Source organism: Hemicordylus capensis, chromosome 3, assembly GCF_027244095.1.
Source record: "Hemicordylus capensis ecotype Gifberg chromosome 3, rHemCap1.1.pri, whole genome shotgun sequence".
Taxonomy (NCBI): Eukaryota; Metazoa; Chordata; class Lepidosauria; order Squamata; family Cordylidae; genus Hemicordylus; species Hemicordylus capensis.
The window spans coordinates 282,956,049-282,978,925 of record NC_069659.1 but is presented as its reverse complement, the minus strand read 5'-3'; the positions used below and the strand labels follow the sequence as shown (position 1 = coordinate 282,978,925).

Sequence of the window (22,877 nt, the reverse complement as noted above, 5' to 3'; positions counted from 1 at the left end):
TGCATTTGACTTGGCATGTCAGAATATGTGCCACCACTCTCCGGTAGAGGTGGATACATGTACAATAGGTGTTGAGACCAGTCCATCTGGAACGCATCCCCTAATGAATGTGGGTCATGGCCTGCCCTTGAGCAGAACCTTGTGCACTTGACATTGAGCACTGTTGCCAACAAGTCTATTTTGGGAAACTCCCAAGCTGTGAATATTGGAAGCAAATACTTGTTGTCTAATTCCCACTCATGCCGCTCTGAGACTGAGAATAAGCTCTGTCCTGAAGATTGTTTCTATTGAACCCTGAAGACCTCCACGACCTATCTTAATCATAGTCATAAGCCACTCCAGGAGAAGTCTGGCTAAAGACACTCGCTTGTCAAGTAGGTGAAATGCCATGAGAGAATCCACATGTGTACCAAGATGACGAAGTGGTCAATTGTGCTGCTGTTAAAGTATAGGGCACTTGTTGATTTGTATGAGCCGCTGCTGTATAGATCATCCCTGGAGGCAGAGAACGCGTCTCTCTTCTGAATGTGGAAAAACCCCTAAAAGTTGAAAGGGTGGTAGTGTTGGAGTCCAACATAGATAGTAGGGATTGTGCTATATTTGGATCCAGTGCGCTCACTTCCTTGACACGAGGAGAGTCCTCCTCTTCAACCTCAAAAGTAACCAGCACTCGGCATCAAGGCGTTAGGGTATCTTAAAACTGGTGTGTTCAATGTTGAAGTCAACTGTTTCGCCATTGGCAGCGATAGGGACTTCAACAGCATCGTTGCTGGGGACAAAGAAACCAGTTTTTATATCAGTGCTGACTTGGATGCCAGTGGGGATAGAGGCTTTGGGGATAGATGGTCTCGATGCCAAGAGCGATGCATCAGACAAAGCTTGTATTGATGTTGACGCTGCTATGACAAGTTCCCTGGATGTCGATGCATGGACATGGATGGCACTTGTCGATGTCAAGGATGGATCCTTCGATGTTGATGCCAGCACCGAAGTTGTTTGTTTCGGTGTTGATTGTCTTGATGTCAACGTGGTCTGAGTTGATGGTCTTGATATTGACACAAAAACTACTTTCTGTGCCGAAGTCAGAGACGGAGCTGCTTTTGACGTTGATGATTTCTTTTTCTTTTTGGTGTGCTCAGATGCATCTGCCATTTTGTCTCCAGGCTGTTTCAGACCTTTGGAGACTTAAATGTAGGTAACGAGGGTTTAGACTGGGTTGAATCCTTAGCCCTCGAACCATCCTTATTAGGAGATGGATGGCGCAGCCCTCAAATGAAGCTGCTGGTTGTGTTGTGTTTGCTTTGCATACAACTGGCAAACTTTACAAGCGGAGGTGTTGTGGGCCTCTCCCAGCCACAGCAAGCATAAGTCATGGCCATCTTGTGAGGGTAAATTCGCTTTGTATTTAGAGCAGCGTTTAAAAGCTGCCCCCGCCCTTCTTTTTTTCTAAACATTTAGGGTCATCCATTGCCATTCCGTTTTCAAAACCAAAATATCTGTCTGATCTTTCACCTCTAATAGTCCCGTTACACAAAAATACAGTCAAAAACACAGTCCAAAAGTCAAAATAGCTGATTCAACAATTTCTTTTCTTATAGAACTCATTCATATCAAGCAACTAGAACATGCAGCTGCAGTGACCGAGGAACCGATTGCCACAGCGGTCGCAAAGAAATGGATGTGCTGGTGCTTCCTCTCACCTTAAGTAGCCACATGGTCACAAGGGGTGAGGTGCAAGCTCTGAGAAGAGTTGTGGTACTCCCCACCAACAAGCTTCAGTGCAGGTGCATAACCCATTCTAATGGATTCAAATGATCATGCCCCAGATATATCATTTATTATTTGCCAACATATTGAAACAGCATTGTTACCACAAGTCCACTAATGCAGGATAAGTGACAATTCCTTTTATCTAGGCAAGCAGCTTGCCACTCAAGCTGCTTGGTGGCAATAGGAAACAACAAAGCAATGAATCTGATTATACCATTATTAGATATCAGGGGTTCCTATTTCTTACTACCAAGATAACTTCTAAAAGCCATTGTATCCAATATAAAGAAATAGACAATAATGATTGCCATCTCTTCTTTAATAATAATTCTAAATGATCTCTCTCAGGGATGCATTTTACAAATACAAAAGTAAATAGCTAGCCTGTTTTTAAAAAGCTAATTTTCCAAACTCTATGAATTAGAATTTGAATTCTATTCTCAACTTATTTAGGAAGGGACAATATACACAGACTATTAGAAAAGCAACAACTTCATCACCCACCTTTGGTCCATGTGGAAAATCAAATAGGTAAGTCATAATTTTCTGAAAGGCAAATTAAAAATATAACTTAAGCATCTACAGTTGTATGAACAGATATCTTTAACGCCACTTACAAAAGTATTGTGTTCAAGTTAGATCCTTACAGATCCTTATAGTCACAGAATACACAAGTAACTGAGCAAGTGGGAAACCATAACTATCATGGTATACGTTTATAAAGATGGGCTCCTGGAGCTATCAAAAAGCTATTTTTGTGCTTCAAGATAACATTATGCAGTTCTGACTTCCTAGAACTGAAGTGAGTAATGTACTTTCTCAAATCCTGAGAGAGTGAGCACAAACACACACTGCTCTCAACAACAGACCTACAGGGCAAAGATCTGGGGTTTGACTCAAACTCTCTGAAAATTTCCTTAAATACTTATAACTTGAATTAGGTTGCCATCTCAAGCAGCCAGTATTAGGTTGGGGTAATGCCTATACAGTTTCACATCTTTGAAGATGTGCTCTGGTTCTATTTCAAACTAATATTAAGGAGGACAGGATTCCCAAGAGTGTGAGTATGTTTTAAACAGCTGAAATCCCATAATCAGGACACCTGAATATTCAATTGTGAACAGGAAATGTTAGCATTAGACTTCGCTCCCAAATTCTTTGTGAGTGCAATCTTGGATCAGGCACATTAAAAAATTCTTAAATGGTAGGATATTATCAATGGGATTTAGGGGCAATTCAGAACTCATCATTCTTCCCATGTTTGCTTCTTCATGGTTTTGAGAATTTCTTCTATGAGTTACCAAATACTTTTTGGTGCCAAGATATCAAACCATGCCCCCACGATACTTGGAGCAATGCTATAATAAAATACCAGTAAAACAGCAGCTTTGTATTAAAAGATGCCCTCACAGTATAAGTTGTTATAATGGAGCTTTCAGCAGCCCCATAAGTGCACTTAGGGGGTGCTGGGGTGGCCCAGAGCGAGTGGTGGTGTAGTGCACATAGGGTGCCTACCACCCCCATGGGTTTCTAACCCATCGGGTACAGGGTTCTGTTGTTTCTGAGGTATTGAGTGTGGATTCTATGATAGCATATTAGAGTGGATTCATGGTGTCTCACTGAAAATCTCATTTGCTATCATAGAATCCACACTCAATACCTCAGAAACAACAGAACTCTGTACCCCATGGGTTAGAAACCCATGGGGGTGGTTGGCACCCTATGTGCACTACACCACCACTCGCTCTGGACCACCCCAGCACCCCCCAAGTGCACTTATGGGGCTGCTGAAAGCTCCATTATAACTTATTATGAGGAAAAACCTTAAAGACGTGTAAACTTCAACAATTAACCAAAAATCAGCCCGCTGCCCAAATTCTTTGAAAAAATTCAGGTAGCTTCCCTGCCCCTACCCGGCACTTCCACCAACCCCACACTGCTCTAGGCCACCCCTTTCCCCCCAACGTGAAGCGATACACCCTTCATTATACCTAATGGGGGAAAACCTTAAAGACGCGTAAACTTCAAAAATCACTTTAAAATCACCCCTTTGCCTAATTCCTTTCAAATAATTCTGATAGCTTCCTTGCCCACCCTAGGAACTACCAGCCACCACACTCCACTCTACAACACCCCTTTCCCCCCGACGTGAAGCTATACATTTGCTGCAATCCTAATTATTCTCTATGAGGAATTCAAAAATACTTTAATAATTCACCAATAATCAGAGGAGTGTCCAATTGCCTTGGGATTTTTTGGGTGGTAGTCAACCCTGTCTGTTTACCACCCACCCCGCTTTTGTGCCCCTAGGTGCTCCACAATAGGGGATATGGACTGGTTCGGGTCCCATTATACTCTATGAGAAAAATAATTAAAAATATTTCAAATATTCATAAAAAATCATAGGGGTGTCTGATTGCTTCAGGGTTTGCATGGTTGTTGGCACCCATGGGTGCTCCACAATAAGGAATAATGGCCTTGTTCAAGTCCCATTATATCCTATGAGAAAAAAATAAAAATAATTTCCAAAAATTCATTAAAAAATCGTACGAGTGTCCGATTGCTTTGGGGTTTGGGTGACAGGTACCCCTGGGTGCCAGCTACCATCCTACCAATTTTCAGGTGTCTGAACCTATCCGAACTGGTTCAGATCCGAACCGAACCAGGGGGTGGTTTGGACAAAACCAAAACCGAACCACCCCCTCCTGGTTCGGACCTGGTTCGGATCCGAACTGAACCGGGCGAACCGGTTTTGTGCACATTCCTATGAGAATGCAGCCCTGATTGATGCCCTTCCAGGTTGGGATGGGACTTGAAAGGAGGGCTTGAGGGTTGCAACTTACCTTGTGGGTCATATTTGTGCGTAGAATACAAATTAGGTAAAGCAGGAGGAATTAGGTAAATCAAGGAGGTTTCCAGCTTCTCCCACAGCTTGACTCAGGAGATGGAGTCAAATGCAGCCTTGAGGTCTATGAAGGCTGCGTACAGGGAAGTTGTATTGTTGGTGGCGTATTTTTCAGTGAAATGCTGATAACTAAGCACTGGCTGGTCGTGGATCAGCCCTCCCTGAAGCCAGCCTCCTCCTCCACAAGGAGATTTTCTTGGTCCAGCTAGTCCCTGAGTTTCCAGTGTAAATGTCTTGCATAGAAATTGTTGGTTGTGTTGAGCAAACTGATGAATTCATTTTATAAGTGGATCTCGGTTCACAACCCCTCAAATGCAGGATGCAGACAGAACTGTACTGCTGCATATGCGTTCAACGTAATGTATTAATAATTGTGTGTGCATACAGATCTTTATGTGTACACAGATTGCATATGCATTGAACATAACATGTGAATATGGATTTGCTGAGATTAAATTGTAAATATTTTATTATTTAAAAGATTTTATATCTCACTATTCTTTACAAGTGAATTTGTGGTGGCTTACAATGAGATTTTAACACACAAACACCATAAAAGCTGAAACGTATTTTTAAAAACCCCACAGGGATAAAGGACATTCATTTAAAACAGAGGGTGTGTGTGTGTGTGTAGTTAAGGGAATATCTGCTGAAATTAAGACTTTTTAAAAAAATCTTCCATTTAAAGTTGAAGAGGGAGGAAACAAACCTAAAATCAGGCTTTAACAAGATACTGTTCCTAGCTTGGCTATGTATTTAAAAGAATCCAGGAGCCTCCATCTCATATTCTCAAGAAGTTATAGTACCAAACTCAATCCAGTCCTCTAAGGTAAATGCTTATATTCTAGAAGTACTTACATCAGTGTATTTATAGTCACTGTTTGTGGCAAGGAACACCTTTCCCACCTCGTTCATCCGACTCAACAGCAAAGGCAGTTTACCCTAAAATGACAAATATTTATATAGTATTTGATTATTAACTAACCACTCAAGCTGAAATCTCCCCTTACGTTCAGGGTCCATCAGATCTTGAGATGACAGTGTGAACAATGCCATTTCAAATGCTAAATGCGTATTCCAGCCTAAAATGTATTTTGTAATACTGCAGGATGAAGCCATGAGCCACAATCTCATGCCCAGGTAAGTGTTATGGGTAATAAGCACATAGAGCACAGCTGATTCAAGGTAACAGCAACAAAGGCACCTCTCTGTGTTGTGCATGCCTGCATTCTGCTCAGTTCCAGACCAGAGAGTGCTGCCTGCATGACGTTAAACATTTAGAATGGCTCATTACACTGGCAAGCCTTCAAGAAGTCAGATTTGTGACTCTGTGCTACATTCATATTTGACCAGACCTTCAACTGAAAGAAACGGTTTCAAACTGAAATATCACAAAACATTTTATAGTATGTAATCACAAACCTAACAATTTTAAAATGAGGGGTTGCAAACAGCAAAGATTTTTTTTTACTGGATATTTTAAAACAAAATTACACTTATATTTGCATTTAGCATGGAATATTATTATGCCATGTTTTCCTACGCAAAGGGAATGTGAACTACACTTGTTTCAAGTGCAAGCTAACAGCTCTGCTGGAAGAGAAGGTGGATGGGGCTTGAGGTATGCCTCTCTACTTTGAAACTTATCCAGAAAGAAGAGTTGTTCCTGGATAGAAAAAAAGCTCCAGGGACAGAAGGAATTTTTCAGGGGGTTGAAGTAATCCCCATTGGAAGAGGTGAGACCACGGGAGACATGACACACAACAGGAACAGAAGATATTCAACGCCACGGGTGCTGAGTAATCAATACAGGACTCTACTTATGGAGGGTGACCCACTGCCACCTCGACAACAATTGCCATTCCGAGGTGCACAGAAAATGGGGGACGATGGTCAGTCCGCCAACATCTATCCTGATGAGGATGAAATGTGTCGGAGTAGTAGGTGACAGTTTACTAAAAGGGATAGAGCCACTTATGTGAAGATCTGAGAGATCAAGGGAGTTTTGCTGTCCTAGTGAGCACATCTGGAATGAGACTCAAATCTACCAACCACTACCCTTTGCAAATCACCACAGCAAGGAAGCCAGAAGATGGTGATACTCACGACCTTCAGTGTCTATTCACTAATGCACAGAATATGGGGAACAAGCAGGAGGAACTTGAAATCCTAACATGGGAAGCAAAATGATTTGATAGGTAACACTGAAACTTGCTGGGATGAGATTAATTCTGGAATATATTACTTAATGGTTATATTTTTTCAAAAGGAATAGACCCAACAGAAAGGGAGGCTGAGCTACATTCTATGTAAAGAAAACATACACCTGCACAGAAATTCATGAATCTGAACATGGAAGCCCAGCTGTAAGTGTCTAGGTAAAAATAAAAAAGGAAAGAGAAATAAAAGTGACAAGTATGGTTGTAGGGAGGGAAAGAATTGTGGAATAGGTTATATCTAAAGTTGAATGTTGTTTGTTTGTGTGAATGTGTGCATATACACATATAATGATCTGCAGATTTTTTAAAAAACTATGCATAATATACATACAGTATAATGATGAGCAGATTAACAGATTTAGTGCACTACTTATCCCTCCATTCCTCAGGTATACTGTTGTCTTTATGTTCCTGAGGCAGGGGGTAATCCCCCAGCACCAAGAGTTTAAATGTGTCAAATCCCTTCCCCTTCAAAAACACAAAGCTGTGAAATGACTGGTGAGGTTACAAGTGTTTTAGACATTGTCCCCCCTCAGAAACAGAAGGAGTTGTGAGTGCTTTAAGGGAGTATTCTTCAAGCTGAGAAACTTCCCACTCTCTTGTTCCAGTCCTCCTTCCCCCAGTCTTCAACACTGAGTTCTATCAGTGTTGCCCACGTGGTTGTTTATTAAGTGCCCTCTAAGTCTATGAATATTCTGTTCCAACTGGGGCAGTAAGGTGGCCTCCTTAGGTTTTTTCCCCTTCAGATTTCTGTGAAACAGTCATAGAGACAGGTTACTCTGAGTCTGCTGGTTCCTTCCTCTTGTTCAAAGGTGCTCTGGATATGTGTCCCAAAGGAACATAGTATTTTCAGCTCTTCTGGAAATCAATAATAGATACCATCATGAGAATATTACTATAGAGCACTTAGCCAAGTGGAAGACATGGATGATGCTTTCCTCAGTCATATTACCACATTTAAAATAGAGTCAGGTGTCAAGAGCAGGAGAGGACTCAGGATTCCAGTGTCCTCCCAGACATGGCAGAGGGGATGCTTATCAAATGTTCAGATCACATAAAGCTGTGGGGCATAGCTAACACCTTAGAAGAATCAAGATTCAATCTGATCTGAACAGGATCAAATATTGGACCAAACCAACAGGATAAATCTCAATAGGGATAAATGTAAAGTCTGCATTTGGGTAAGAAAAATATGCAAATATAAGATGGGGGAGACTTAGCTTGGCAGCCGTACATTTGAAATCGACCTAAGTGTTTTAATGGATGACAAGCTGAACATGAGGCAACAGCATGAGGCAACTGCTAAAAACGCTATTGCAATCCTAAGCTGCATGAGCAGAGGCATAGGGTTGGTTCATAAAAAGTAATCATTCCACTCTGTTCTGCACTGGTCAGACTTCCCTTAGACTGTTGTGTCCAGTTCTGGGTATTCCATTTTAAGGAGGACACTGAAACTGGAATGAGTTCGAAGGAAGGCAACAGGGTCCTATGAGGAACAGTTCAAGCAGCTGGGTATGTTTAGAATGGAGAAGAGGAGAAGACCAAGGGGGATATGATAGCAATCTTCAAATATCTGAAAGGCTGTCACATTGAAGAAGGAGCTGACTTGTTCGCTGTTGCTCCTGGGAGGAGGCCTAGAACCAATGGGTTGAAAGTGCAAAGAAAGTGCAAAGAAGGTTTAGGCTAGACATTAGGAAATGTTTCCTAACTGTAAGAGCTGTTCAACAGCGGAAAAGTCTGCCTTGTGCAGTGATGGGTTCGGCAAACCCTTTTGCTGGAGATTTTCAAAACACAGGCTGAACAGTCACTAATCACAAACACTGCAGCACGTTTCTGCACAGAGGAGGGGGTTGGACTAGAACAGTGTTTCTCAACTATTCTGGAGTCATGGACCGGTACATTCTTCATGCACAGTTTCTCGGACCAGCAGTTAATAAAGTAATGTTAGTATTGCCCTCCTCACCGCCACCTCTACCCCCAGTGATGTCATGTGCCAAGGGGGCAGGGCTCGGGGTCCACGGAGCCCAGGCGTGCTCTCCAGAGCTCATTTCTAGGCAGGCAGCCCTCGCTGCTGGATAACATTCATTTTGCTTCCTTAAAATGAACATTATCAAGCAGCTAGGGCTGCCTGGAAAAGAGCTTCAGAGAGCTCCTGGTGGCAGCCCCCGCCAGACCAAAATTTTTTAGGGGAGGAGGGGTGATTTTTATTAGTGATGCCTCACGGACCAGTACCCAGTGCCTCGCGGACTGGTGGTTGAGAAACACTGGACTAGAAGATCTCCAAGGTACCTTTCAACTCTATAATTCTATGATATTAAAAATATTTATAGAACACTTTTCAACAAATAGGGTTTTTAAGTGATTTACATAACAAAAGAAATGTGTTCTCTCTCAAGAGGGTTCCCAACCTTAAAAAACAAAACAAAAAAGAGACACAAAGTAGACACCAGCAACAGCCACTAGAGAAACACTATGCTGAGCTAAAAAGGGACAGTCCCCCTACACAACATGTGAGCTAGCACTTTCAAAGGTGTCTCTTTGCTCAATTCACAGGGTCATGCAGTTCTGTACTACAGAATGCTCATTACTATGTATTCACAGTACGAAAGACTCTTCCAAACGAAACAGGGAAAGTGCTGGTTCTGCTTTATCTCTTTCAGGATACTGAGACATGAAAGGCTCCTTGGAATATACCCTACACCTTTGTTTTGGTGCTGCTGTGCCTCTCACTGTTGTTCCCTGGAAAACAACCCTTTTTATGAAGTGGAAATGCTTAAGAGTTTTACTGACACGAGTAGGAAGGAGATAAGGAAACCAAAGACAGAAACATTAAACCATTCCTATCCAAAAATGCAATGTTTGCTGAAATTATACCATCAGTGAGTGTCAGATAAAATTCTGGTTTTTTATGGCTGAACTTTCCATCTTGAATGAACTTTTTGGCTGAAGTTTCCAACTTGCTTCTAGAACTAAGTGGCAGGACAATGTCTTCACAGGTATTGTATTAAATAAACAAACATTTTTCAATAAGCAAGAGGTTCTCCATACTTACATCTTTCACCACATACTTCTTTAGATTCTCAACTGTCTTCTCCTTTAAAGATCCCTGAAACAACAAGGGAAACCTTAGGAGAAAGCAGAATTAATGATCCAACAGACATCTTACTCAGGTTTCGTATTAGTGTTAGTTTCCATGCTGTCATCACACTGTAGAAAGATGTACCAATGATACTTGACACTGGAGACAGAAATTTATTTGTATAGTTTCATATGTCAAGAGGTTGGCTCAGGTTAGGCTAAACATGTGGGCAGAGAACCATAGGATTCATTCATGATATGTAGGATAAACAAACATAGAGGCAAGATGCCATTCATTCAAATGCAGGAACTTAATATTTTCAGGGTGCAGCTGAAGTGCAAAACAGAACTGTCCGAAGGTGCATGAAGCAGTTCAGTTGCTGAATTTAAGGGGCAGTGCTGATCCTGAGAATTAACTGGATATAGGAGGCCAGCTGGGAACTGTATATAAATTGCCTTTTGGGAGAGTAGAAGAGTTTAAATATAATACAGTGAAAACCATGGTAGTTGCTTCTGTGATGGGTCACAGCAAGCACCTGCCCCATAATGAGGAAAGGTAAGGAACTGGAGCAAAGATGGGATAACTCTTCACCAATCCCTTCCTTGCCAGTCCTGGAGCACCTTCCTTATGTGGCTAGGCTACAGCATCTGGAGCTCTTTACTTTGGAAAAGAGGTGACTAAGGGGAGACATGATCGAAGTGTATAAAATTATGCATGGAGTGGAGAGGGTAGACAGACAGAAATTTTTCTCCCTATCTCATAACATTAGAACCAGGGGTCACCCCATGAAACAAAAGGTTGGGAAATTTAGGACTGACAAGCAGAAATACTTTTTCATACAGCACATAATTAATCTATGGAATTCCTTCCCATGGGATGTGGTGATGGCCACCAGCTTGGATGGCTTTAAAAGGGGCTTAGACAGATTCATGGAGGACAGGTCTATCAATGGCTACTAGTCAATGGCTACTGTGGGCCATCTACAGCCTCAGAGGCATGATGCCTCTCAATACCAGTTGCAGGGAAGCAACAGCAGGAGAGAGGACATGCACATACCTCTTGCCTGTGGGTTCCCGGAGGCATCTGGTGGGACAGGGCTGTTCTTATGACTCTTAGCTAGTATTTAATATTTACTCAATGGATGGCAAGGCAAATGTTACACTGTTCAAATTACACACAATTCATTCAAAAGCTAAGAATAACAAGCTGTATTAAACAATCTCCAAGTCCCCAAAGTGCAAATCACCTTATAATGAACCCAATCCACAGCATCTCTCACATCCTGGAACATACTCCTGAAGGACATGAAGAGGTCTCCATCTTTAAACCCTGTTTCACAACTGTTGGAAAGAGAACAAAGCACACAACTCAGTATCACATTAAAAAGGGCAGCAACCAATAAGGATAATACATGAGGTATGAAAACTGCACAACTGGGAACAGCAACACTGTACAAGTTACAGATTGAATGAAAAGTAGACCCAAACCTATTTCCACTTAAGTTGGACGAATATTTGCTAAACTAAATGGTCTTATGATCATCCATTCAAGTCAGTGACATTTTACCTGTGAATGGTGAACCTATAAACCAGTGGGTCTTATACCAGCTTATCTACATAAACAATACCTTAAATACTTTCATTTACTATGAAATGACAGTATCATCAAGCTATAGAATAGAACATTTGCATTGTTCTTTTCATACTTGCACTGGAAAAAGAAAACAGGTATATGCTAGCAAGCCATAACCAAAGACACATACTCACCTTGAATACCTGTCACAGTTAGTAAAAAAATCAATCAGACAGGCCAACAAGTAGGTCTCTGCAAGGAAGCAAAGCCAGATATCAAAATTAAGGCAAGGTTATATATAAAATAAAGGACTAGGCAGAGAGTGGCTCATCTAATTAATCCAGGGGAAAATGGTAACATTGTCACTTTGAAATCAACAGCCATAACACCTGACTTCTACAGCACAATGTTTACTCGCTCCCCCACCCCCTTCCATCTAATGTCTCACCTGGTAAGTTGAACAGCGTGTTTAAAATGTAAAACCTGTCAGTGTCATCCCTCTGGATGAATTTGTTAGGATACTGCTCTCGGATCTCTGGCCTGAAAAATATATGGGGCAAGTGAAAATACTAATTAATGATATTGGACTATAACCACTTCTTTACATGTCTATATAAGTTCCTATTAAAGACCAGTAAGACTTATAAAGAAAGGAAAACAACCTCTGCTAAAAATACTGATATTAAAGAATGGCAATTGAGACAAAACAAACATCTATGATATGGTAACATTCCCTTCCTACCAAGATCAAATGTGATGTACCAAAAGAAAGGACCCTACTCCCTTCGGCTCCTGTTTACTCTCTCTATTATATCTCAACAGAAGAGCTGGAAGAATTTAAAAACTATATTATATTTTGTTTTGATTTGGATGGTTTGTTATGATTACATATGCCATACAATGAACAGATTATTCCAGAAAAAAAGAATTAATTCTTTTTAAGATGGTGGGATGGACCACCATCTGGTTAAGGTTGGACTCATGACCACATTCCACCTCCGCAGGGCAAGCAGCCATTAGGATGGTCCGCCCAAGGAGATTATTGGATCCAATAGGATTCCAAGGAGCCTTGGAGAATTTAGTGTTGGCTCTGCCAGTGACCCTGTCGACACTCTGGTGGAGAATTGGAACAGTTTATTTAATTTTATTTATTTATTTTTATTGCACGTATATCCCACTCTTCCTCCAAGGAGCCCAGAGCAGTGTACATGGTTATGTTTGTCCTCACAACAACCCTACGAGGTAGGTTAATCTGAGAGATATGCGACTGGCCCAGAGTCACCCAGGGAGTTTCATGGCTGAATGGGAATTTGAACTTGAGTCTACCTGGTCCTAGTCCAACACTCTAACCACTGCACCACACTGGCTCAATCAACTCACCAGGGCAGTGGACACGATCGCTCCTAAGCATCCTCTCCGACCCGCTTCGAAATTGGCCCCTTGGTAAATGGAAGAACTACAGGGGCTGAAGCGGCGAGGTAGACAACTAGAGCACAAGCGGAGAAAGACTCGACTCGAATCTGACAGATTATTATATAGAGTACATTTGAAGATGCGGCAGAGAAGCTATTCTTTTCTGCTTGTATCACGTCCGCAGTCAGCGCAGTCCAGCGGAGTTGTGACCCCTCGAATCAGTAGCTGCGACCAACAATTACTCACTGTGATGTTTTTAATGAGTCTTTTGTGGACAAAATCTCTTGTATTCAAACTGACTTAGATTCAAACTCCACAATTGTTACCAAGTCTGATACCAAGGAGTCCAGCAGCTCCTCTTATGTGATGATCCTGGATCAATTTCAGTTTGTGTCTTCTGAGGATGTGAACAAGTTGCTTGTTGGTGTGGTCTACCACCTGCCCTCTTGATCCTTGTCTGGCAGGGAGGCTGTTGTAGAGGGTCTAGTAGAGATTATAAATGCTTCTCTGAGGGATGCCTCCTTGTCTTAAGGAGGCAATCATTAGACCACTTCTGAAAAAGCCTGCCTTGGATCCCTCAGAGTTAAGCAACTACAGGCCTGTCTCCAACCTTCCATGTTCGGGCATGATGATTGAGAAGGTGGTGGCCTCCCAGCTCCAGGCGGTCTTGGAGGGAACTGATTATCTAGACCCATTTCAAACTGGCTTTTGGGCAGGCTATAGGGTGGAGACAGCCTTGGTCGGTCTGATGGATGATCTCCAATTGGGAATTAACAGAGGGAGTGTGACTCTGTTGGTCCTCTTGGATCCCTCGGCGGCCTTCAATACTATTGACCATAGGAATTTCTGAGGGGATTGGAGGTAGGAGGCACTGCTTTGCAGTGGTTCTGCTCCTACCTCATGGGCAGATTTCAGATGGTGTCTCTTGGAGACTGTTTTTCTTCCAAATCTGAACTTTCCTATGGTGTTCCTCAGGGCTCCATACTGTTTAACATCTACATGAATGTTGTTTAACATCTACATGAAACCGCTGGGAGAGATCGTCAGGAGATTTGGTGCAGGGTATTTTCAATATGCTGATGACACCCAAATCTATTTCTCCATGTCAACATCATCGGGAGAAGGCATAACCTCACTAAGCCTGCCTAGAGGCAATGATGGGCAGGATGAGGGATAGAAAACTTAGGCTGAATCCAGATACTTATTACAAGTACGGAGCTACTTATTGCGCGAGGTCAGAACCAGGGAGATGATTTTGATCTGCTGGTTCTGGATGGGGTTAGGCTCCCTTGAAGGAACAGGTACACAGTCTGGGGGTGCTTCTGGATCCAAACCTCTCCCTGGTGTGCCAGGTTGAAGCAGTGGCCAGAGGTATTTTCTATCAGCTTCGGCTGATATGCCAGCTGCGTCCATTTCTTGAAATGAATGAACTTAGAACTGTGGTACATATGCTGGTAACCTCCAGACTTGACTACTGCAATGCAATCTATGTGGGGCTGCCTTTGTACGTAAGTCCGAAAACTGTAGTTGGTACAGCATGTAGTAGCCAAGTTGGTCTCTGGGTTATTTAGGAGAGACCACATTACTCCAGGGTTGAAAGAACTACACCGGCTGCCAATACGTTTCCAGGCAAAATACAAGGTGCTGGTTATTACCTATAAAGCCCTAAAAAGTTTAGGCCCTGGGTATTTAAGAGAACGTCTTCTTCACCATGAGCCCTACCACCTGTTAAGATCATCCAGAGAGGTTCATCTGTGGTTGCCACCAGCTCATCTGGCGGCTACTTGGAGATGAGCCTTCTCTGTTGCTGCCCTTAGGCTTTGGAATATGCTCCCTGTTGAAATAAATCTTCCCCATCTCTGGCAACTTTTAAAAAGGCACTGAAGACATATTTAATCATTCAGGCTTTTAATTAGATTTATCGTTTTAATACTTTTAATGTTGATTTTAACTGATTTTAATTGTTTAATTGATTTTGATTGTAAACTGCCCAGAGATGCAAGTTTTGGGTGGTATAGAAATATGTTAAATGAAAATTAAAATTAAATAAATAAATAATTCAGCAATATTTCAATATTTATTTGATAGGCCAAAGTATACAACACGAAGATGGCATGATTGGGGCTCATGTTTGTTTTCTTAAAAATGTAAGTAGCAGCCACATGGGGCCCTGAATTGGATCGAAATATGGCTGGAGAGGGAGCTTTAATTCTTTGCCTTAACCATAGACCTGATCACAGTAAAGGTAAAGTGTGCCGTTGAGTCGGTGTCAATTCCTGGTGACCACAGAGCCCTGTGGTTGTCTTTGGTAGAATACAGGAGGCACAGCACCATTTAAAAAACTAAACACTCAGATGCCAACCATGCAATATCTATATTGTCTAATTTGTTCCTATCATCTAGGTGAATAAAAGCTACATGTATTTCGTCCAAACTCGAAGACTAATAAGATTTCCAAAGTTAATATGATTAACAAGACAGTAAAAAAAAATTGAGCTTTTGTTTATTTGTTACATTTCTATACTGCCACACACAAATGTCCCATGGTGGTTTCCCCTAAAGCAACAGGAAAAACCAGGCCTAATCTCTACGAGACTTAGTGCACATCTGAGGTATGTCACTCAAAATGCATGAAAATCATCATCAGCTATTCAATTCTATTTTCATCAGGGGGGTGCTCAATTTGTTCCAGCAGCACTTAAATTATTTCTAGCTAAATCCTGCCCTCAGATGTTGTATGGATCGCAATTGGGTACGCATGCTAATTTTGCAGCTTTAGAGGTCGTTCAGACAAAGTTTTTCAGATCTATTTTGCAGACCCCTAGATCCCAAACATCATCCGGAGGCTGAAAGCTGGTATTCCACGAGTGGAGGCCCGGGTATGGCTTTCCATTTTAAGTTACTGGCTGAAGTTACATTTCTTTGCTACAGGCTTTGCTCATCTTACCCTTAGGGATAGTTTTAACTCCCATTGGAAATCGTCAATTTTTTGTAAACTAAGCCTTTATGGCTTTAGCTTAGATGTCCTGCTGAAGATGGGATTCATCTGTGAGAAATTGGCACTAAAACAACGGATATATGATATGGAGGCACAAATTGATTGGTCTTTAATCTCCAAGGAAGTTGGGTGGGGGGGCTACAGCCCTATAACAACAAACCTGCGAGTTATTTAGATAAACTTGCAACTGCTAAATATTGCAGGATGTTCCCATTGGCCCTATTTATTGTATTACCTTCGGCTGATTTGGAAGGTAGGTTCAGAAGGATTCCTACAGAACAGAGATTGACTGTGTGATTCTGGAGATTGGGAATCAATTTTTCACATTTTACTTTACTGTTTACTGTTCCCTTTACAGGGATTTTCATCAATGTTTTATTGCTCCGCTATTGGTCTATTATCCAGGGCATACAAACATATTTTATGTTAATTACTTGCTTTCTGTCAAAAAGTTTTGTGTGGTGGCTAGGAAAGTTAGGCATCAGCTCATGTAACTTGGGGTTTATTTTTTATGCTGAGACATTATACAAAACTACTGTAAACACTGTTGATTCTTAGGAACATAGGAAACTGCCATATACTGAGTCAGACCATTGGTCTATCTAGCTCAGTATTGTCTTCACAGACTGGCAGCAGCTTCTCCAAGGCTGCAGGCAGGAATCTCTCTCAGCCCTATCTTGGAGAAGCCAGGGAGGGAACTTGAAACCTTCTGCTCTTCCCAGAGCGGCTTCATCCCCTGAGGGGAATATCTTGCAGTGCTCACACATCAAGTCTCCCATTCAGATGCAACCAGGGCAGACCCTGCTTAGCTATGGGGACAAGTCATGCTTGCTATCACAAGACCAGCTCTCCTCTCCTGAGATGAGAATTTGTATGTACAAATTCTAGTTTGTACATACGTTTTGAATTCTGTTATTTGACCGTAAATAAACTTGATTTGACACGAAACTAGGCCTAATAACTTGCAGTGTTAGGGCAAGGGCAATACCTGAGAACAATTAGCAGCTCAGACCTAAACATCTTTCTTCAGAAATAAGTCTTACCAAGTTCAATGGAATATACTATGTGAATTGTAGCCTATCAAGTGAGTGCCTGCATTCACAGTACTCACCCTCTCATGAAGTTAAAACCATGTGCGCACACTAGGATGTTCCCATAGGCATCAACTTTCAACAGGTTTCCAAAAAGAGAATCAAATACCAGGCCTCTATTAACATAGAAACACAAGGATTGACATAAGCATAGAAATACCAAGCAGTGACAAAACAGCAAGAGTTTGAAAGATAGTCTGTTGGAATGGCATACCTGAGCCAGTTCTATCATGTTCTGTCCAAACTAGAATCTGACCCTAAGCAGGATATTTTGCTGACAGAGTCCCATTGAACTTTTGTTTAGCTGCAGAGGAAAAAATAGTCTGCATTGCCTGGTTTAAACGTACAATTGATCTGTTCTGTTATAATTAGCTCATTTATCTCAAAAGAAAGGCTGAGTTACACAATCAGCAGGACAGATGCATAACTTTCAAAAAAATGAGAACTTAGACCTCCCACTGACCCCAGTGACCAATGAGAGTAACTACAAGATTGAAGCTGAGGGAAGTCTCCTCAGGTCAAAGATTTGCCACATTTAAACAAAACAGACTTTACTTGTTTAACATCAAAGCACCACCTAAACACCCAGTTATACATCCTAGCTGCTTACACAGATGTGGAAGATTTCTAAGATAACACGTGTGCAACACTTTGAACACAATAAAGCCCCGTATAAACATTATGACTTAAGGGTTAAACCCAAAAGGATTTAACCCTTAAGTCATAATGTTTATATGGGGCTTTATTGTGTTCAAAGTGTTGCATACGTGTTAGCTGCCATTCATAAGGTTAGCTGCCATTCATAAAGGGTTAACTGCCATTTATCTGCCAGGCAGCTTTTCAGAAGTGCCTTAACAACAATCAGTAAGTTGTACATGTTTTGAGCAGTTTTGTGTTTAAACATGGAATTGTTCTAAACACATGGAAAGAGTGTGTTTATTTGATTTTAACAGTTAAAGGTCAGGTGAGGACTACAGAATTGATTGCAGTTTCTTTCTCCAACTACTTTTCTCTTCAGCTAAGCTCCATCATCCCCTGCTAACCTGGCAAAGAAGCACCTTTTAATGTGGTGATTCTCTTTATTTAGCAGGGGGAGAGTAACTGGCCCTATTCACCCCCAGCACAATACCTCCAGTGACTTTTGCTGGTGTCTATCTTATGTTTCTTTTTAGATTATGAGCCCTTTGGGGACAGGGATCCAGCTTTATTTATTTATTTATTTATTATTCCTCTGTGTAAACCGCCCTGAGCCATTTTTTGAAGGGCGGTATAGAAATCAATCAATCAATCAATCAATCAATCACCTCATCTCTATGAAAAACATTTTGGGAGAGGGACTGCAGGGATGTAAGCAAAGGGAGGGTTTAATGCCTTTCACTTTGAAGCTATCACCCCATGCCCCTTTCCACATAACTGGAGTAGCTTCATGTTTAAACACACAGAACTGACACCACTGTATCTGACTTGGCCTTAAATAGTCATCTTGCCAGTGATGACTGGCAGCGACGTTGCACACACACTCCTCTTTCTTGTCATATTGGTCCTCTCTCGCCACAATGTGCAATTTTTTTTCATTTACCCATGACCTGACAATATCATACAGTGCATTTCTCTACCCTCACTGCATGTCACACCTGCCACTGGGGAAATGCATGACACGATGATGACATATCATAGGTAAATAAAATTGCACTTTAAGGGGAAAGAGTGATGACACAGGGAGACTATTTTGAACACCCCCAACCCCATGGACCTGTCTGCTGTAATGTGTAGTTTGGCCCTGAATGTGAGAGAGCAGGAAGGAGACAACCAAAGTAATCCCAACTGCTAATATAGTATCTATAATCAGTTAAAACCCTCAGGTTAGGAAAAACCCAAGTACATTCAGAAGAAATTTAAAAGCTAAACAGACACTGCTTGTCTGAAACAAGACTTTATAATTTGAAACAAGGGCAGGTCCCTGGTTTTGTCCAAGAGGAGCATCTGCATCCAGGCCTGCCACATGACAAAGCAGTGGTGTAACTGTTTCACAATGAACCTAAATCACAATTTTTCAATACCTGCCCACTTTTAAACTGCACCACTGCAAACGTTCTTTCAGAAGTCTTTGCAGTGGCACAGTAAAACATGAAAACACACACTGGAAAAAGCACTGGGCAGTAATCAAGTAACTGGCCCTGCCATTTGACCACTAATACCCAATTCACATGCTTATTTTTATGCTGCTACAGAATACACTGTGGAGATTTGACAACCTCACTTTCACACTAGGAGCAATTTCTCCATTATTATTTTCGATAATGGCAGAAAAACTACTCCGTGTATATTTTAACACCTCAAAAATAAGTCAAAATGCTTTGTTGAAAAAGTTTAACACATTAACAGTTTTGCATTTCTTCTAGCCTTTTCTAAACAAAACAGCATGTTTCACCAATGCCTCCATTGCAAACACTGGCCATACGCAAAAAGGAATGTGCAGAGCACTCCATGTGTGCAGCAAGGCTTCCAAAGGTCCACTTTCTGAAAGTAGCTCTACCCCAGTTGGCCAGTGAGCTGCTCCCAAAACTCAGGGGGACCACAAAAGCAGTCTCTGACACAGCACAAAAAGCTGGAGGAGAAAAAAATTATCCACAGAAATCCTGTTACATACAAGAAAACTACTAAAAGCATCTGTAGATTCTTATAGAGCTACAAAAAATAGCTATGCATATTTTTCCTCCAAGTAGTTACATGCAAGATGGTTAGCATCCCTGTATTTTATTAAAGTTCATCTTTACATAACTTGAAATCTGGGGAAAGGCATCACCAGACTATACATTTAAGTGTTCTTGTTCTGTGGTTCACTACCCCCAAACACTTTTCATTTGTTCTCACTTTTCGTTTGTCTCTTTCAAAACATGTTCTTTGCCAACAAATCCTCTTGCATTTGCAAAAGTCTGAAGCAAGTCAATGCGCTTACGTATAATTGCATAACACCTAGCTAAAACTATATCACTTTAAAATAGTACAGAGGATATTCTTAGGTAGTTTAAATTCATTTACCTGGTAGGGAACGTAGGATCATAGACGAAGCTCAGCAGCTCTTGGGGGTATCCAATTGAAACTAATCGTTCAACTGTCAGGTCAAATCCAAGGGATTCATATTCTGGGGATTTATATACTGCGATAAAATGGGAAAATTCAGGTTAGGAATTACCACACACACCCCTAAGCAAGAGAAAATATACAGGTTGAGTATCCCTTATCTGGACATCCAAAATCCAGAATGCTCCAAAATCCGGACACCATGCTGTAGCAAAAACAAAAAACAAAATTCCTCAGCTCACTCGCAGATTCCCAGTTTTGCTGCTTTTAAACATGCAGTCAAAACTTACTTATTTCAGAAGGCTGGTAGTGATAGGGGTTTTGTCTGTAATTTTCTCTAGTTGCGGCTCTGTTTTTATTGTGAAGCTTTTTAATGCTTTTTATGTTCTCGCTTTGGCGCTAGAGGAAAAAGGGAAAGCCCCCTCCTCCACTCCCTGCTCAGTTTGGCGCCTGGTCTGTTCGTGTCTGTTTTGGCACTCTGGATCCCATACCCAAGATATCTCATTATGCAAATATTCCAAAATTCGGAAAAATCCAAAATCCAGAACACTTCTGGTCCCAAAGAGTCCAGATAAGGGATAATCAACCTGTATACATTAACTCTGCTAATTTCTTCTGTCTTTACAGCTTGTTCAGTCACCTGCTGAGCCATCAGGCTTTCAAATCTGTAGTGATCTTAGAAGTTTCATTACACTAGAGGCCCTCTGCAGAATGGAAGTGCTGTTCATATTTCAGCAGCAGAATACTTAACATGAAATATTAGCCTGTAGTTTAGGGAAAATATATTCCGAAAAGCATCACCACCACCATCTTATTCTCAGCTGCACACCAAAATTATGGGGTAGGAAATTTTCTAGAAACAGAACATTTTCTAGAAATTTCACTTATGCTTTATTTTTCTATAGAACATTTTTATTTCTAAAAAGTCAATTTTTCATAGCATACATTAGTAACAATAAATAGATGCCAATGTAATATGAGGCAAGCTTCACAATTCAAAGTCATCGTTTTTCAAGTAATTATTGCTAGGAAGTATGTGAGAAAATACATATATGTTTTATTGATTTGCAAACAAGAAAAAATTATATGTAGGGAAGTAAAACTTTTTAAACTAAATATATAGATCAGATAACATGCCAGATTGCATCACAAATTGTATTTGTATTTAGGGTATTAAGAAAATTTGCAAAGTCAAATCTTCTGAGAAAAAACAAGAAGAATTAATGGGAATTTTTCCTGGAAACCCACATCTCTGCTACACACACACACTGAGAGTCCGAAACCTGTTGAAATGCTGAACGTAATGCTGCAGCCTAATCTTAGATCAAACTTCTAGTCAGGAGACCATGGATTAAGAGGGCCAGCTGTTAGTTTCTAACATATTAATAGAACCTTGGTAATGTTACCATCTTGAATCAAAATATTAAATTATGTTATATTCCAGATTATTTTGTGCAAAGAAAATACACTAAATAATTCATTTCAAACATTGCACCCTTTGTCCTTAATATTTTACCTAGATCTATCTTCCTGTAACCTTTTGCCCCATTCTCAGTCACCAATAATCACTGTTCTCCACCATCTTGACGTAACATGTTACATTTTTAAAAACCATTTTTCTTTAACTGTTATCTTAGTAGCAGAATACCTTCTGCCTTTTATTCATGTGTCCTGTATTTTACACCTTTAATTATATGAATTGCTAATGGCGCTTGACTAGATCATTAAGATATTGACCAGGATCCAAAAGACCCAAGCAACCAGCTGTGTGTGCCCAAAAGGGACTTTGGACTTGATTTTTCATAAACAGCAGCACCCTCCAACCCTGCATAGTCTTTCAAAGGCAGCTTGAAAGTTTGCATGAGCATATGCTGTAAAAAAAACTGGGCAGATCAAAGTCTTTGGGACATGTTTAAAGAAGCTCCTGGAATCCCAGCCATAGTGACCCATGTAAGATATAAATTATCCTAGCACTAAGTATAGCAATACTATTAATTTTCCTCTGTCTTGAATGCAATGAGCATATTGGTGATACCCAAAGCTGCATATGTCTTCTTCTAATAGAGATTGCTGGTTTGAATCCCTGCCGGTATCTTTCCCAAACTATAAGAGATTCAACATATAGGTGCTTATATGCCAATGCCAGAAGCCTCCGAGCCAAGATGGGTGAGCTGGAGTGCTTGGTTCCTAACACAGAAATAGATATAGTGGACATAACAGAAACATGGTGAAACACTTATCCCTGGATATAAACTCTACAGAAAGGACAGGGAGGTGCGCCTTGGAGGTGGAGTAGCACTGTATGTTAAAGAAGGGATAGAAACTAACAGGGTAGAAAATCTAGGTGGACTGAAGTCCTCCACAGAAACCCTGTGCGTGACAATACAAGGCCTGAAAGGGAATGTGCTACTGGGGACGTGCTATTGCCCTTGGGATCAAAAAGCTGACAGAGACTGGGAGTTGCAGGAGGAAATCAGGGAGGCTTCAAGGAGAGGCAGGGCTGTAATAATGGGTGACTTCAATTACCCACACACAGACTGGGTAAATTCACAGTCAGGTAATGACAGAGAGCTCAAATTTCTAGATATGTTGAATGACTGTGCCCTAGAACAATTTGTCTTGGAAACAACCAGAGAGAAGGCAAACTTGGACTTAATCCTGAGTGGCACCCAGGACCTGGTCCGTGATGTCAGTGTCATGGACCCTTTAGGGAACAGCGGCCATAGTGGGATCAAATTCAGCATAC

General features: G+C 41.2%; 2 protein-coding genes across 8 annotated transcripts in view; one reads left to right on the top strand and one right to left on the bottom strand.

The window, feature by feature from the left end:
• CNNM2 (cyclin and CBS domain divalent metal cation transport mediator 2) overlaps positions 1–9,928 on the top strand; it is a 296,053-nt gene extending 286,125 nt beyond the window's left edge. The window contains exons 9-10 of the mRNA XM_053305514.1: positions 1,599–1,784; positions 9,555–9,928. Coding sequence (XP_053161489.1) covers positions 1,599–1,705 — 107 coding nt within the window. The 3' untranslated portion in view covers positions 1,706–1,784; positions 9,555–9,928. The remainder of the gene's footprint in view (positions 1–1,598; positions 1,785–9,554) is intronic.
• The window catches only part of NT5C2 (5'-nucleotidase, cytosolic II), a 144,951-nt gene that overhangs the window by 26,785 nt on the left and 95,289 nt on the right, over positions 1–22,877 (bottom strand). For 6 of the 7 annotated variants that reach the window (XM_053305517.1, XM_053305518.1, XM_053305520.1 and 3 more), the window contains 8 exons: positions 20,090–20,207; positions 17,068–17,163; positions 11,994–12,085; positions 11,740–11,797; positions 11,220–11,313; positions 9,947–10,000; positions 5,534–5,617; positions 2,275–2,316 (listed from right to left, as the gene is read on the bottom strand). In XM_053305517.1, the coding sequence (XP_053161492.1) occupies positions 2,275–2,316; positions 5,534–5,617; positions 9,947–10,000; positions 11,220–11,313; positions 11,740–11,797; positions 11,994–12,085; positions 17,068–17,163; positions 20,090–20,207 (638 nt within the window). Of the gene's footprint in view, positions 1–2,274; positions 2,317–5,533; positions 5,618–9,946; positions 10,001–11,219; positions 11,314–11,739; positions 11,798–11,993; positions 12,086–17,067; positions 17,164–17,261; positions 17,352–20,089; positions 20,208–22,877 lie in introns of all 7 variants that reach the window. The other variant, XM_053305521.1, reaches the window with a different exon arrangement.